The sequence below is a fragment of the Gobius niger genome, assembly GCF_951799975.1.
Source record: "Gobius niger genome assembly, chromosome: 19".
NCBI classification, from domain to species: domain Eukaryota; kingdom Metazoa; phylum Chordata; class Actinopteri; order Gobiiformes; family Gobiidae; genus Gobius; species Gobius niger.
The window spans coordinates 18,806,607-18,822,670 of record NC_136870.1 but is presented as its reverse complement, the minus strand read 5'-3'; the positions used below and the strand labels follow the sequence as shown (position 1 = coordinate 18,822,670).

General features: G+C 41.3%; 1 protein-coding gene across 4 annotated transcripts in view; it reads left to right on the top strand.

Moving 5' to 3' along the window:
• sdk2b (sidekick cell adhesion molecule 2b) overlaps positions 1-16,064 on the top strand; it is a 468,981-nt gene that overhangs the window by 289,501 nt on the left and 163,416 nt on the right. For all 4 annotated transcript variants that reach the window (XM_079577058.1, XM_079577056.1, XM_079577057.1 and 1 more), the window contains exon 2: positions 15,826-15,985. In XM_079577058.1, coding sequence (XP_079433184.1) covers positions 15,826-15,985 — 160 coding nt within the window. The remainder of the gene's footprint in view (positions 1-15,825; positions 15,986-16,064) is intronic.

Below are 16,064 nucleotides of genomic sequence, written 5' to 3'. Positions count from 1 at the left end.
GATCTATTTCGCACCCTGATTCTGTACATGTAGCAGCAAGCATCAACTGACATGGCCTTCGCAAATCCTATATATTGCATTTTGTACCACACGCCGAGGATCAATTTTGTTCCGGCCCCTGCCTCAGTCCTGAATTTTTGAACTTGTGTACTTGCTCACATATATATATACTCAACTTCTTCCTATCTGAACATCTCAAACTTAACGCCATGCTTGTCAAATATAAGCTGCCATTCCATAAAATCTCTCCACATTACATCACGGATGATATTAGCTTCTGCAAAGTGACAGTCTTGGATACTGATGTGTTGATAGCACGTCCTGTATACTCCGTCGTAAAACTACTCGAGACAGGTTCACTACTTGCAGCCATCGAAGAGGCTTAGGATGAGTTTAAGAGTGTCCACTTTCTTGACATTTGTTCATCAAACAGTAGGTGGGACGATGGGTTGTCAATCTTCGCCGTTCCCAACACTCCACCATTGGAGTTGGCTGTCAATCACTGGAGATGTGCGCAGTAATGGCAGAGTTGTCACCAAACAGAGCAGCCGGGGTCCAGGCAGAAAAGCGGGAGGGGTTGGGGGAGGTACAAAGATTTTCGTTAAAGTTGACAGAACTTCGCTGACAGCGTTCTCAAAAATGATTCCCAGAGGGTCCGGACAATTGCTACGGGAGGTTTTGACTGATACGGACACTCTTGCCACGGGCTGAAACGAGGACATTTTCTGCCCGGGGAGAATCTCGGCCACCAAAGATTTTAGGCGGGCAGAAGACTGGGAAAGTGTGTCAGTTATGTTAAGTTCTAATTGAACGATAGAACGGTTTGTTGAAATAGGTCAGAAAAATAAAAAAGTGCAATGTCTATGTTGGCAAGGTTCATTTTGGGGACTAGGGATGCAGGGTTTGATTTCTGAACTCTTGAGGGTTTTACACATGGTTTTAGACAGAGAGCAAGAGACAAGACACAAAGTGCTCAGGAAGTCAATACCATAAAGTTGTTGATTTTTGGGGAAGGTGCTCTTTGGTGTTTGGGGAACAGAAACTTAACAGTAAAAGAATGTTCTGGGCTTGTATTAAAATCTTTTCAAACACATATAAGCCCCAGACAGACTTTGTCAAGGAGAACAGTTGGCATTACTTTTAAACATTGGTTCACAATTGTTTTGACTTTGGGACCCACCATTTCCCTAGGGTGTCAAGCCAGCGACCCAATTCAAAATGTAATTTGTCATATATCTTACAAAATATTGTATTTTTCACAAAAGTTTATTATTGAACAAGCCTTTACGACTGAAGTTATGATCAAAACAACGCAATTACAATAGCCCCTCCTGGAACCGCCACCGTAACGTGGTGGAGGGGTTTGAACACCCGAAAGATCCTGGGAGCACTGTTGTTGGGGGCTTCATGCCCCTGGTCGGGTCTCCCATGGCAAACAGGTCCCAGGTGACGGGTCAGACAAAGAGCGGTTCAGAAGCCTCTTATGAGAGACCAACAGGCCCGGTTAGAATTGTGAGGCCATCCTTCTGTGGACCCACCACCTGCAGGAAGAGCCATAGGGGGCTGGTGCTGCTTCAATGGCTGCCCTCACAACCTGGCAACGGACAAGTGGAAGAAAATGGATGGATGGATGGATGGATGGATGGATGGATGGATGGATGGATGGATGGATGGATGGATGGATGGATGGATGGATGGATGGATGGATGAACCTCCCAATAACATTCATTTGAACAGACCCTGGTGGTGTTTCCATGCAGTTTCAGAAGCAAAATATTGGATCTCGATCAACGGAAGAATGTTGTGGAGTTGTTTGGTTTAGTGTTTGATTCCACTTCAAGCAAAAAAAAATAAAAAAAATAATCAATTATCAGAGCTTGCACCAATGTTTTTAAAGCCCCTTTTGCTCGAGAGATATTTTGATGATCTTTGACCTTTTGACCTTATTAAAAGCAGCACCAGCTATTCAGTCACTCGCAGGAGCAGCTCACTGAACTTTGCCCTGGTCATGTTTTTAGCTTGAAGCCATTTCTACATTTGTTGAGTTTTAAAAGCACATGGCGGTGAATCGAACAGTTGCAAGATGCGGGAAATGTTTGTACTTTGAACCCATGACCCCAAAAGAGCAATTCCTGAAATGATTATCCATTATATTCTTTTGACTACACAAAAGTTACTGCAAGTATGTAGTCAATGAAGCTTCACTTTTTGAGATGAAAAATAATAATTATTAGAAAAGCCCAATAGTTTGAGCTTGCATAACATCATATCATTTTAAGAGCCAATAGTTTAAATCTGAAGCTATGGTTGTAACTATGGTAACCGTCAAAATGTACTGGACCCATATACATTTTCATTTAAAACTGGTTCAACGTCTTTATCATGAAGGTGTCCACACGATTTTCTGCTTGGAGATTTATTTCAAAAACTGGACCCTGCCCCCATCTGAGATTACGCAAATCAACACATTACAGCATAGAAAGTGAACACAACCTATTCAATGACCAGAGAATGCATTGAAATGTTTGTGGGAAATAGCCAAATAGTTATTTTTGCCAAACCTGCTGTTTACAGTTCAACTCTGCCAACTTTGAATAATTGCTCTTGTATGATTTATAACATTCGAAATAATTATAGTCAGGTAAAAAGAACATTTAAAACAAAGTAGCAATTTGGCAGGAATGTGTTGCACTTGAAAAATCATCAAAAAATCAAGCCAGACAGAATACAAAGGAAAAATAAACTATATTTTACAGTGCCTTCATTTGCAAATACCACATAAATATGCACAGATAATTATTACTTTGTTTCAAAAGACTTCTTCAAAGGCATATTGTCCAACTATCTTGTGGCCACTTTTTTTTTTTTTTTTGCTATGCTAATTACGTGGACTCTGTGCAATGTCTCCCCTGTTTTGTTTTTAAAAAATTATGTTATTTTTAGCATCAACTTTCTCTTAGCTCCGGCAAAATGGAGTCACAGTACTTTCCACAAAGACCTCAGGTGATGTATTCATGAATAGAATCTGCGTACACACAAATGGTTTATAACACCTTAAAAAATATGCACAAATTACTTTATTTCAGCATGTTAGCCCAATATGTTTTTTTTTTCCTTTTAAACTTTCTTACTTTTTCATCTTTGTTCCGCAGAAAGTTCTTTCAACAAGACGTCACAAGATGATAATAAACTTGGTTCTCTCCAACAACCCGATCCACACATTAGCTTCATAATAGCCCCATTTTTTCCTCTTTGACCCTGGTACACAGGCTTTGTATACTGAAGCGCTAATAATAAAATGAGGAGCTCATTACTCGCAAATGATGGTCCACCTCTAAAAATCACTATAGGCTGGATTAGCACAAAGAAGGGCGTATAATTGAAGCCAACATTGACCTCTGCAGGAGAAGAAAGGCGCTGTGGCAGGGCTTTGAACCCCGTGTACGCGGCTTTAAGTCGTGACCTGGACAAAGAACTGAGAACAAAAGCTGGAAAAATATATAAAGTACACTGAAAATGGGATTTTGAGCGGTGTAAAGAGTATTGACATAGCAATTTTCAGTTTGTTCGTGGAGAAAGGAACATTTTGAATTGAATATTTTCCAGTGAAAGGAGTCATTTTACTAAATTAGGGGTATGGGTGTAAAACAAAACTGCTACTGCCACTTTTTCTCCTGCTTCTGAAAGTCGTTTTCTTTAATTGTGTTTCGTTATCATCGCAACTTGCTGTTTTTATTAAGTAAAAAGCTGTTCACAGGGGTTGAAGGGAAAAAAAAAGTGCGCCAACAAAACTCTCTTCAGTTCCACTGGCTGCATCCTTCATAACAAAGCGACAAAAAAAGCGAAACCAATAGATAAACGCTCATGACTTAAATTAAAAAAATGGAAATGAATGCCCGATTAATTAATGTTTTAAGCAGCTTGTGCGTGAATACTCGTAAATATGCATGGTCTGTTTCCCTAAATACATTAAAAACAACGCGCACACGCTTCTATTTACTCGTGCTCTTAAATCACCGTTTGTTTTCACTCCGACATGAATAATCATTAACGATAATTAAACGGTCGCCTCTGTCAGCCGTGCTGCTTTTAAACGTGCCATGAAAGCCACCAGGACAAACTTCTGGGTCAAGAGAGGACGTAAAGTACAAAATGAAAACTTACCGAAGCATTCAGGTATGACCGATGAGTGGTGCACCATGAGAAAAAGTGAGTACACCGTGTGGAATTTCTCACATTTCTGCCTAAATTGGTCACTAAATGTGCTCTGATCTTCATCAAAATCTTAAGAATGATTAAACAGTGTCAACTTGAACTAACACCAGCCAAACATTTACATTGTATCATATTTTTGTAATGGCCATAACATGTAAACAATCACAGGATAGCGTGGAATAAGTAAGTACACCGTCTGAATCTCACTGAACTGCAGCAGTTTTTTAAAGAGGAATGGGCCAAGATTCATCCTGATCGTTGTGAGCGTCAAATCTGCAACTACAGGAAAAAACCTGACACATTTACAACATGCATGGAATAAGTAAGTACACCCCTGCATTAAATAGCTGGCTGATCCTTCTTTTGCAGCAATAGCTGCGATCAGGATGAATCTTAGACCATTCCTCTTTACAAAACTGCTGTGTACTTACTTATTCCTCCCTCTCCTGTGAATGTTTACATGTTATGGCCAATAAAAGTATGATAAAAGGTAAATGTTTGGATGGTATTAGTTCAAGCAGGCACTGTTCAGTCATTCTTGTGATTTTAATAAAGATCAGACCACATTTTATGACAAATTTAGGCAGAAATGTAAGAAATTCCACTTGGTGTACTCACTTGTTCCTCCCACTGTATGTATTGTACTGTAAAGGTAAGCAAAACAAGCCTCTTTCTCTTTGTTTCAACCAGATTAAGTATATTAAGAAAATATCTGTTCTGCCATTCTCTTTTGGAAGTCGTTCCTCCAATTTCTTCCAGGAAACATTCAATTGTTTTACTTTTAGGCAACAATTTTAATGAATCCGAGCATACGTAATTTAGCTTAGCCCCTTTTTAAGCCAGATCCTCACTTGAATTCGGAGAGAGCTATGTGGGTAATGGCCTCACCTTGAAAGCGCCTCGGTTATCAGCAGATCCCAGTATTGACCCGCACTAATCATCATCTCTAAGTGGCAATTTAGACAATTATCTCCCCGATTCCTCTTTTAAAACAAGCACCCTTTTCAAAATGAATTCCTATTATCTCTAGCACAAAGCGCCAACAGACTGTCTGCAATGAATCTTGGCAAAAACAATCCCAACAGCTTTGATGGAGAAGAAGCAAATCAAGACCGAAAATAAAAAAAAGTTGTGTTACAACAAAAGTACTTGCATTCTTGTGCATTGAATCTTTCCATGTCTCTATATACCGTATTATTGTTTTGTTTTGTTGGCTGGTCATTGTGATAGTGTCCTTGAACAAGACTCTTCCCTCACTTTGCCTATTGTTGTGATTGATTAACGGCGATGTTGTTGATGCACATAAGCGACTGTTGCCGCCAATGGTCATTTTATCACCAATAACCTTGCAAGTATTCTGCCAAGATTTTTTCCAATATGATCTTTTTTATTGATGGGATGTTGGAGCTATTTTATGTAAAAGGCTGTTTGGATTTGCAAGAGTTGTGGTCGTTTCCCCTGGTTCGAGTCCAACTATGAAAAAGCATGAATAAAACATACTGTATTTAATAACAGTTGGGGTAGTGTTTTACTCAAACGCAATCGCTTTATTTTGGCTTCTGAAGATTCCTGAAGTTTCTCAACCAGCTAATCAAGTCGCTAAACCGTCAATTAAAACAGTATCAATACTGTGAGTGCTAAAGCGTTAATTTGTTATATGAATCCAGCCGAGACTAGCATGAAACGTGTCATCTTTTGCCTTCTACAAAATCACCGCATGAGCAACTCTTTCATTATCGCATTGAAACATTGACTTGGCACCAAACACATTTCGTTATGTGTTGTTTCCTAGTTTGCAAAGTTACAAGTGTGAGTGATGTGAACAAATCTTTAAAGCAGTACTAAGTAACAGGTGTCATAGCATGTTGCGTTTTTTACTCTGAGAGTAAATACTATGCTGAAAAACAAAGGGAGAGAGGGATATTGTACATCCAATTGCACAATGGAGATATTTTTTTTTCACTCAAACTTGGCTGTAAATACTGTTTAAGTGGTGCTAGCCCGCAGTTAGCTTTGCCCGTTAGCCTGTTAGCTTCTTCTTCGTGGTTCCATTAGTGTGTTTTGGGGCCTCCGACCCGTCGGCAGCAAAGTTGCAATTGTGTTTTTTTGGCCAGAAACCCCCAATCATCCCATTAACACTTGTATTACCCCCCAGAGAGACTACGGAAAGGATTTATTAAGGTAACAAGTTACTTAGTTCTGCTTTAAGGTGAGCGGTTTGAACTGATCTCATTGATGAGATGTCTCAATCTTTTCTTTTTTTCTTCAATGGAATTACGCTGTTGAAATGGTTTGGTGAAATATTATCAGCAGTTGTTGCCATTTTTCTCTACTCATGAAGCCCTAGCGCACATAGTTCATAGTGTAATAAAAACTGTCCAGCTGTGAGGTTGGATAGTAACGTAAATTATTTGACTGGGTTTTTGAAATGAATACAAAATTAAACGGTGTATTGATATTATGTGCTCTGCTGAATGGGAATAGAGAAAGCTAATGTTGGAATTGCATTTTTTTTTTGGCCAGTCCATAACCTAGCCATACATAATTGAGGAGTGGAGAACATTGTTTCGCGGCGTTAATTTTTCAGGAGAGCGGAGGCGGACTGCGGACCCACCCGTCCCAGAGCCTGGGGGTGAGGCAGGTCAGCTGTAGAGAATGGTCCGTGCATATCCGTGTGTGAAGCATCCATTGACTGAGTACTCCTTAATTTGTTCCCCCTGAATGAACTTGCTTTGTGTTTTTTTTTCCCCAGTTCCGAAGGTTGTGTTCTATTTCAGAATGCCCACTGACAAATCTTCCTCAAGACTTATGTTATTTAAGGGCATGCCACTAATTCATTCGGTCTATAGGGTAGAACGTGTAACATTGGTATCATTACCACCTATTATTGATTTATGTCAGGTCATGACTTAAAACGTAAACTTTACAGAAATAACTAGGAGTCTAACTGGAGTTATTTAAGTGTGGAACAAGGTCATTGCTGTTTGTTGCTCCATAGCTATTACTTTTACCTGCTCTTGTGTTTAGCTTCATGAAATGTGGAGCCTGGGTGTGTTTTTCTTCTTGCAGTCCACATATTTGTAAAGCCTTGCCTCATGACTGATTTCAACATCAGCCTGATCCAGACTCCAGCTTCACTGTGTCCCATAATGGCAGAATTGATTTGCCTCCATAAACATAATAGCATAATATGCTCAGTGCACTGCGCTGCACTCTGCTGCGCCGAGGAGATTTTTCTTCCTAGATCTTTTGGGAAATTAAACCTGTGTGCCCCCTTTACCGGTAACTCAGCCCTATACTTTCACACACACTGCCACAAATCTGCTTAGCAAGAAAAAAGACAAAAAGTCTATGTTACTCTTTGGTTTTTTCCATTTACATGACAAAAACTAAGTTCTATAATAGGTATTCAGTATAGGTATTCTGAATCTATTTTGACTTATGTATATTGACATACCTTTCTCGGTCATATATACTCCCGTACATACTTCACAGTTGTATAACCTGTAAGTATCCATGTTGCTATTTTTGCAGTCATTATAGGAAGTGCGGATGGATTGCTCGCTGAGAGGTGTAAGTGATAAAAGCCAGCATGCTGTCTGAGAGCTTAGCTTGTCGCAGCTAAAGGTTAGCATATAGATTTATGGCAGTGGCCCCTCTCATCCTGCCTGTTTAAAGAGCTAGACACTTTTAATGTTTGAGCTGCACTGATTGATTGCGGACGGACGGTGCTTTGTAACCTCCAGACATGAGCGAACAATGGGAGGAGACGGAAGAACCTGAGCTTTATCAGTCGCTGTAACATTTTGGCATCTCGATCTCGCTTTTACCAAATGAGATCACAAATCTACAGACCAGAAACACCAGCTCTCGTCTGGAGTCTAGTGAATAAACCCAAATCAATATGGTCCCTATATGGCCTTGCTGTCTTTTTAATGAGCGGCCTTTGCGGACAGTGCAAAGGGGTCGTGCTTCAAAAACCTCCCCTAACAAAAGCTACACAGAGCCAAAGCGAGGCTGGAGCATGTACTGTCCGGAGTGCAGATTAGTGGCAGGCAGCGGCAACAGCGCGGCCTCCTGGGAAAGGCAGTGCTGGAGGCTAGGAGGAGGCGTCACTGAGCCATGAATGAAACAAAACGGGTTGACAGTAATAACCTGGAGACTGGCCAAACGTCGCGTCTTGGAGTAATGTGAGTGAATGTACAGTGACTGCGAGCGCACACAAAAGCCTATTGCACATGTACACATTTATACTGCGTTTGGGAGTAACTGTTGACATTTTCATTGGCATAGATAATAAGGAAACTTACAAGCTGACCGTTTAAGCAGACATCAGCCTTTCCAAAATGTGAATATCAATACTTTTGTCATGAATTTCCATATTGTTTCCATTCGTTTGTACATACCATCTGTGAATAGAATACGGAACGCCATTCTGAACTACAGTTGACGTCAGGGTCCCCGTCTGAAACAGTGGGAACCAGCAGCTGGCCCCGCTTTGAGTGCCTCTGAGGGAACGCTAAATATCAGCGAACAAATGGCTCGGCATATATACGGCACTGTGCCAAAGCCTTGAGGAATTTCGCGAACAAAGAGAGTTTAATCAATAAGCAAAATGCACAAAATCGCAGAATAAACTAAACTAAAACTTGTTCTGGGGAGAGAACTCACTGGTCATTGACAATAGTTAATTATATTTTAGAACTAGTATTAATTCAACATGGAAAGACTCAAACAGACAAAAGCAGCGATTAGGAAGATGTGTATTAGTTTTGGCGATCAGACCCGGTGGTAGACATCGATGTATGAAAGTCAGTATGGATGAACAGCTTGGAGTTAGGGATGTCTTCCCCCGGAGCCTGGACAATGGTAGTGGTATGGAAGACCCGTGAAGATGCAGCAGGTAGAAGCCATGGACGGAATAGGCGGATATGGGGTGGAGGCGGGTCGCAACACACCTGGGAAGCGAACGAACCATGATTGCTGGGGCTTTTAAGCAGGACCCAGGGCGATGATTGGCTGCTACGGAGGTGCGGCTCTTACACTGATGTCTGAGGTGGAGGTGTGACCCTCACAGAAGCAATCATTGTCTGGAGGTAGATGATGCTGAAATGAGTCTACCAGGCTGAAGTAACGCCTTGGCTTCATATCCATTGTGTCACAAAAGCCTTTCCCTTTTTATTGAATTGATGCATTTGTAAAGCTGTTTGCGTATGAGCCAGATTTAGCTCTCCCATCTGTATTTCAAAATATTGCAGAAGTTCACGGAACTTTTTGAAAGGATTATGAATCAAGCATAAAGAGTTGTTTCTCAGTTGTGTTGTAGCACGTACAGCATCTACATGTGATGATCTCGGGACCAGTGCTGCGTGCTGAATAAAGACAGACACTACAACAGATTTTCTCACCCAGCGGGGCCATTAGCTGCACAGTTGGGCCACCAACTAACTTTCACTCTCATCAGCACACAACCAGACACCTGCCATCAAAGAGTCACCCACCGACAAGCAATATGTCTATACTCCCAGTCAGACGACCATAACTAAAACTTAATAAGACATTCACCCAACCAAAACATTATGACCACCCACCTATTTCCATGCCTTTTCTTGAACTTTCTGAGAGAGAGAAACTTGTTGGATCAGTGTTGTTGCATTACAATAAAAGGCCTGTTTTCTGAAGACTTCAATGTCATCGTATAGGGTTTTGTTTACTGCATATGGCCCATCACTCAACCAGTGTTTCAGGAGTCGCTTGAGGAAAAGCTTTCTCTGCTGTTTTGGGTAGACGGTTGAAGAAGAGACTCAAGCCCCAGCCTCTTTTCCTTTAAGGCGTCTAAACTGTGTGTGGAGATACTGTGCGTCTTGTCAAGCCATGTCTCTGCTCAAACACATCAGCAGTGTCGTGTTTCCTCTGCCAAGTGTTCATCCTGAAATTATTATCGCCTCCACCTGTCAGCGGTCATAATGTTTTACCTAACCGGACGTATTTTTGAATTTGGTCAAAAAAATGCCTCTTTCCCTTGTGGAGAGGGGAGCCCGTAGGCTGTTGTTGAAATATGTATGCCGTGTCCAGAAACGCAAAGCCCCCAAGGACTGGAAGCTGGAAGGAGAGGGTCGGTTTGGCTTTCTCACTTCGTAAGAATAGCAGCCTTGAAGGGGGGGGGAGTAGTCCCTATGTGGTGCGTAAGGCTATCTAGCTTATATGTGAGTATGGACTACTCTACTACACTTCAGCCAAGCCATGTGTGAAGATGCAGTGTTCAAAAACATGAGAACAAGCAGAGCTCCCGTTCTGTAGTAGACATACAGTACTACTATATACTGTAAGTAAACTATCATACATTTTACTTCTATGCCAAATACTCGCCTTGTTGTAAGTTAATTGCCTTGCTTAAAGACATTATAATTAATTATGCTCATCGGAGTGCGGGCTGGCATTTTGGGTCCGGAAAGGGGATGCAGACAAAAGGTAAAAACGTAAAAATGTATTCTGGAAGTTGTAGTCAATTATGGATATCCACCCCAAGGGCAGACATTTGTACCTGGCCCTGTTCTCATAATGAGGTGCTGATTTAATTGACCGTGGTAGGGTATGGGAGTGGCCAATTTGACATACTAACCCGCGTGCACACACTAAAGTGGGGGGTTCTGCGAGCCGTGGTACGCCATCGACCCGGGACCACCGCCCAAGGGAGTTCCACGTGGGCTATATGTAAATGAGTGGCCCCGCGCTTATGCTGTAATTGCTTTACTTGATGGCCCCTGCAAGCAGCCATTTGCCCCTGGATACATTTAAAGAAAAAAAAGTATTTAGAAATTAGGTTATAATTGGGTTTGTGTTCTTGCATTTTTATAGGAAGTGCAGCCAGGTATTAATTTGTCATAATCCAAAGTACATCTCTGACATGTTACAGCTGTATGAACCATCTCGGGCCCTGAGAACTTCAGGGAGGGGTCTCCTGGTGGTTCCCAGAGTCAATAATAAACACGGTGAGGCTGCGTTTCAGTTTCATGCAGCTAAAATCTGGAACAGTCTTCATGAGGACAGTTCTGTTTGCCCGTGCATATGACTGAAAGTATTTTATCTACACTCTTGCCTTTTACTGTAATTGATTAATTTTAGGTTGATGTCCAGAGGAGAAGGAGCGACAAAAACAGAGGTTAGGTAACTTTGTGTGAACGAGCAAGAAAAATAGTGATCAAGACAGAGCGAAATAGTGCTCAAGACAGAGCGAGTCAAAACAAGACTTAAAAATAGTGCTCAAGACAGAGCGAGTCAAAACAAGACTTAAAAATAGTGCTCAAGACAGAGCGAATCAAAACAAGACTTAAAAATGCATATAACTGAAAGTATTTTATCTACACTCTTGCCTCTTACTGTAATTGATTAATTCTATGTTGATGTTTTTATTGATTGTATTTGTTTTCTTATATTTATGCAACTGTGAAGCACTTTGAATTGCCTTGTGTATGAATTGTGCTCTACAAATAAACTTGCCTTGCCTTGCCATAATCAATATATATATATCTAAGACTTTTCTATGCTTCTATAGATTTTTGTGTAAGCTTCAACTTTATTTTTGTTCTTATTTTTTTCTGACTGGCAACTCTTCATTTATAGGTTGCATTCACATTCTAGCTTGTTAATGTCATAATGTATATTTAACTTTAAACTATATAGGGTCTCGCTACTATTTTTAAACCTATTTTTAGGCATTCCTGCAGCATTATGAACAAAACTCTTCCCAGCTTAAACCCCCTAAATGCCAATAGTAGCGTTTAGTAAAGCAGCCCCAACGGTGTCGAGTGAGGCTATAGACAGCATTGATCAGTGATGAGTATCTGTGCTGTGGCCTCATTAGGAAGTGCCCGAGAGCTCATCAGTGTTATCTAAGTTTGAATCATGGAGGAGCGGGAGAGAAGCCTCCACCTGCTGTAGGGATTGAGAGTGCAGACAGTTTTATTTATGGGAGCATAAGTCTCATAAAAAACTCCCACCAATTGCTATATGTATATAGAGCCTACAGTCTCTATGGGATATTAAATTGGTTTGCTGTGGTAAGCAAATATATAAACACGCAACTAAAACTGTTTCTGAAGTAATGTTGCAGAGTTTAACTTGAAGCGACATAGTAATTCTTGCGTGAAAGGCTATGGTTCCTGCACTGTCTGAAGCATTGTTAACTCAATAGTCTGGGCTTTCTTATTATACAGTCTATTCAGAAGCAGGAACTGACTAGGACATTGATTGATTTAGGCCAATATTGTATTCGAGCATCTAAATATGATTACAGATTGTGTCATAGATTTAGATTTATGCGAAAAAACAGGCAGTATGGCTAAGCTTGCTTTCCCTATACTTCAAACCTCTCCTAGCAATTTCGCTTAACTATTCCCTCCCAGCTCTTATACTCTCCCCTTATCTCACCATCACAGATTAAATCAAATCTTTTGGCGCCGGGGAAAAATTCGCTTCGGTCTTGTCCAATCACATTTCGCATCTCCCTCCTCCCAGATCCCCTCTTTATGCCAAGCGCCCGTGTGACCTTCATTGCTCCCAGACAAACGCTCAACTACCTTAAAATCCCTTACATTTTTTGCTATCTATCCATCGGTTTAAGCTCGCTTTCCATAGTTATATTACTTAACCCGGAGATTGCACGCTTTCTTAGACTCATTGTGAAGTCTTCTTGCAGACAAACCTTTCGGGTGTGCTGTGTGACTTTGCGATTAGCCGTGCGTGCTTCTTATTCCTTTCCTATGCTGAGGCTTTGCGCTTGCTCCGCACTGGCTCTGGGGGATTGGATTTTTTTTTTTTTTTTTGCAACAAAAAAACGTGAGATCTGAATAAAAGAGAATGAAAAAAAAGAAAGCACGCCGTTGGAGAAATAGGAGTTCGATGCGTCGAATCAATGCCGAGTATTTGACGGTGTTAACTTTTGTTCAAGTGATTCATTCAGGCTTGGCTCACAGGCCGAGCAGTGATCGGGTTGTTGAAGTGTGAATTATTATTTTTAAAGGTCCTAGATCACACAAATTGATGTTTTTTTTTTTTAAAAGCTTTTAGCAAAGTTATGATATTACATTGCTGTCCAAAACAGACCTGAAGGCCACACAAAGTAATCTATGAAGTTTCTCTGTCTTTGTCTTTTAAAGTCTATAGACACTTTCATCAAATTTGTTTTGATCCTGTCTAGTCAAACCATCTTGCGTTCCTGACATTACTGCCTTTTCACTGCAGTAGAAAGAAGCAGCTTTGAATGTCTCATGTAAGCTATCGCAATAGAGTATACTGCTTGTTTAGTTCAGGGGGTCCTCAAACTTTTTTTTCCTGGGGGCCACATTATCATTCCTGACTGTGATGGCGGGCCGGGCCAGGTTGGCTATAACATAGAATTGCATGACCCAGAGCAAAATGCAGCAGGCCTCATTGTTGAGATTACAAGCCTGGCACAGTCATCCCCACTACTACTACTTTAAAATAAAACATAATTGCGTAATGTGACCCAAGTAAGAACTGCTTACACTTGTATTGTGCTTTACAAGCCTGTGCCTTAAGTTTCTCAAAGTACGCTGTCGTCATTATTCATTTACTCCACACTCTGTGGCGGTAAGCTTCATTTACCACGTGGCTATAATGTGTTGTTTATATCTCTTCTTATGTCAATGCCCCTGCTGGACACGTAAAGAATTCTTTTTTTATTTATTTAAGTTGCCCCTTAGTGGCTGGAATGAGTATACGGGTTATTTAGTAAAAAAAAAAATCCTAACTCCGCACAGGAATGGTGCATGATAGAGCAATCTATATTTTTAAAAAACATTCTTCTCTTTAACGGTATTATTCAGTTACGTGGGTTCGCATCTCACTGCGTAATTTTCTTTACCTTCCTCCACACTGTTCCTCTCGTTCCCGCCTACCTCCGTTACTGCCATCCGTGGTAGCGCACCAAATATCACAGCTATAGATCATTCTGACAGTTTAATTTCGACTGCTGATTATCATCCAATCTGATAATTATATTAACCATCCGTCCAATTACTGTGTGCTATATTTACAATGATCATCAAGAAGGGCTCTTTCACTTTCTTGACTCCTTCATCAATGCTGGGACATTAACGTCACAAAGAGCCCCGGCCGTAAGTGATGGAGATACAATAGGAGCGATATATCAGGCATAACATTACGACCATTTGACTGCTATGGATCGTCTTGCTGTTGTGCATTATGGCCGCATGCCCAATATGGCGTATAGTGAACCCAATAATGACTGCTGATAATAGCTTTGTTGGATCTTAGTTGTCTGTTTATGATCAGTGCTTGAATAAACAGAACCGTGTGATGAAATACTGCGCTTTGATATTCCCTACAGCATCACGGTCCACTCGTACAATGTTTTTTATTCTAAGTTGGAATTGGTAATTAAATTTAGCTCGCGGCTTGTCAGTACACGTTGAAGGTGGGTCCTGAAGCAGCTGAGAATCACTGATAGCTATTCTGAAACTTCCCACACACAGTACCGCCTTACAATGTGTTGCACATCCCACGTTCCTCCAGGACAAATCCGGGATGCATACAGCCTTAGTGTGGAGTAACCTAATCTAATTGAATAAAGTTAAACCTACAGCTACAGCTTTTCTTGCTGCAGTTTGAGAACCGCTGGTCTGGTCCCGCACTTGGTTCTTGTCAAAGCTCACTTGTATTCTTGTCAGCTTGCCTTGTACAGCTGACCTTTGTGAACAAAATTGTTTCTATGTCCCATCGAACTCACTGAATACCAAAATGAAGAGACAACCTTGCATTGGTCGTGACAATATTATCTGTTTTCGCTTTGGTTTCCGTACTAGTGCTGCTTCATCCCTTCCTAGAGTGAGTGTCAGAGCGCAACAGTACGTAGGTGGTGGAGTGAAGAATGGATTTTATGCCTTTCTCTTCCCCCTTCCCGCCTGCTCTGTCAATGTTGTGCCAGAGAAAGAGACAGACACAGGCTCGAGATCCAAGGCCAATCCATCTTAATTCTGAACTTCTCTTTTCAGTCGACATCATCGGATTCCTTCAATGGAGCATGCTTTCTCTCTCGAGTGTGGCTGCTTGCATTGCTCATCATGGGCCAGCATCAGGGTTTGCTTTGCCTTCAGAAAGATCCGTGCATCTGTCGAGCCTGTTGCATTGCACAAAGAGGCTATTTTGCCGTCCGTTCAAGAGGTTCGGTTGTGTTTGCCAAGTTTGTCAAAGGAAAGAGTTTTCGAGTACTTTTTACCCAAGGCCGAATGTTTCAGTCTTGCCAAAAAAATCTCATCTTGTTTTATGCAGGTAATTATGGCATTCAGTTTGTTTTGAAAGGGAGCAGTAGGCGATGTGAGAAGCATTCTCTATATTTTCTGTTCGGTTTGGTCAGGACTAGCTGGAGGTGTTAGCCCATTGTGCCCACTGTGTTTTGGGTGGGTGGATAAAGAAAACGGATAACCCAAAGGAACTCCATGCAAACACATCCTTCGCTGATTCTTGATTACTTGCTTGTCTTCTTCATTTGCTTATTTGTTCAGTGCTAGTAAAGCTGTATGTATTTACCAACTGAAATAACCTTTTACATTCTGGCCTTTCTTGCAGATGATGTGCCCCCTTACTTCAAGACGGAGCCGGTTCGAAGTCAGTTGCACTTGGAGCGCAACAGGCTGGTGCTCACGTGTATGGCCGAGGGCAGCTGGCCCCTGGAGTTCAAATGGATCCACAACAGCACTGAGCTCACGCGATTCTCACTGGAGTACAGGTAAAAATCACAAAGTCTCAAATTGACATCAATGTGAAAGAGCGTCGAGATCACGCACCGCTGTGTATTCCACCTCATT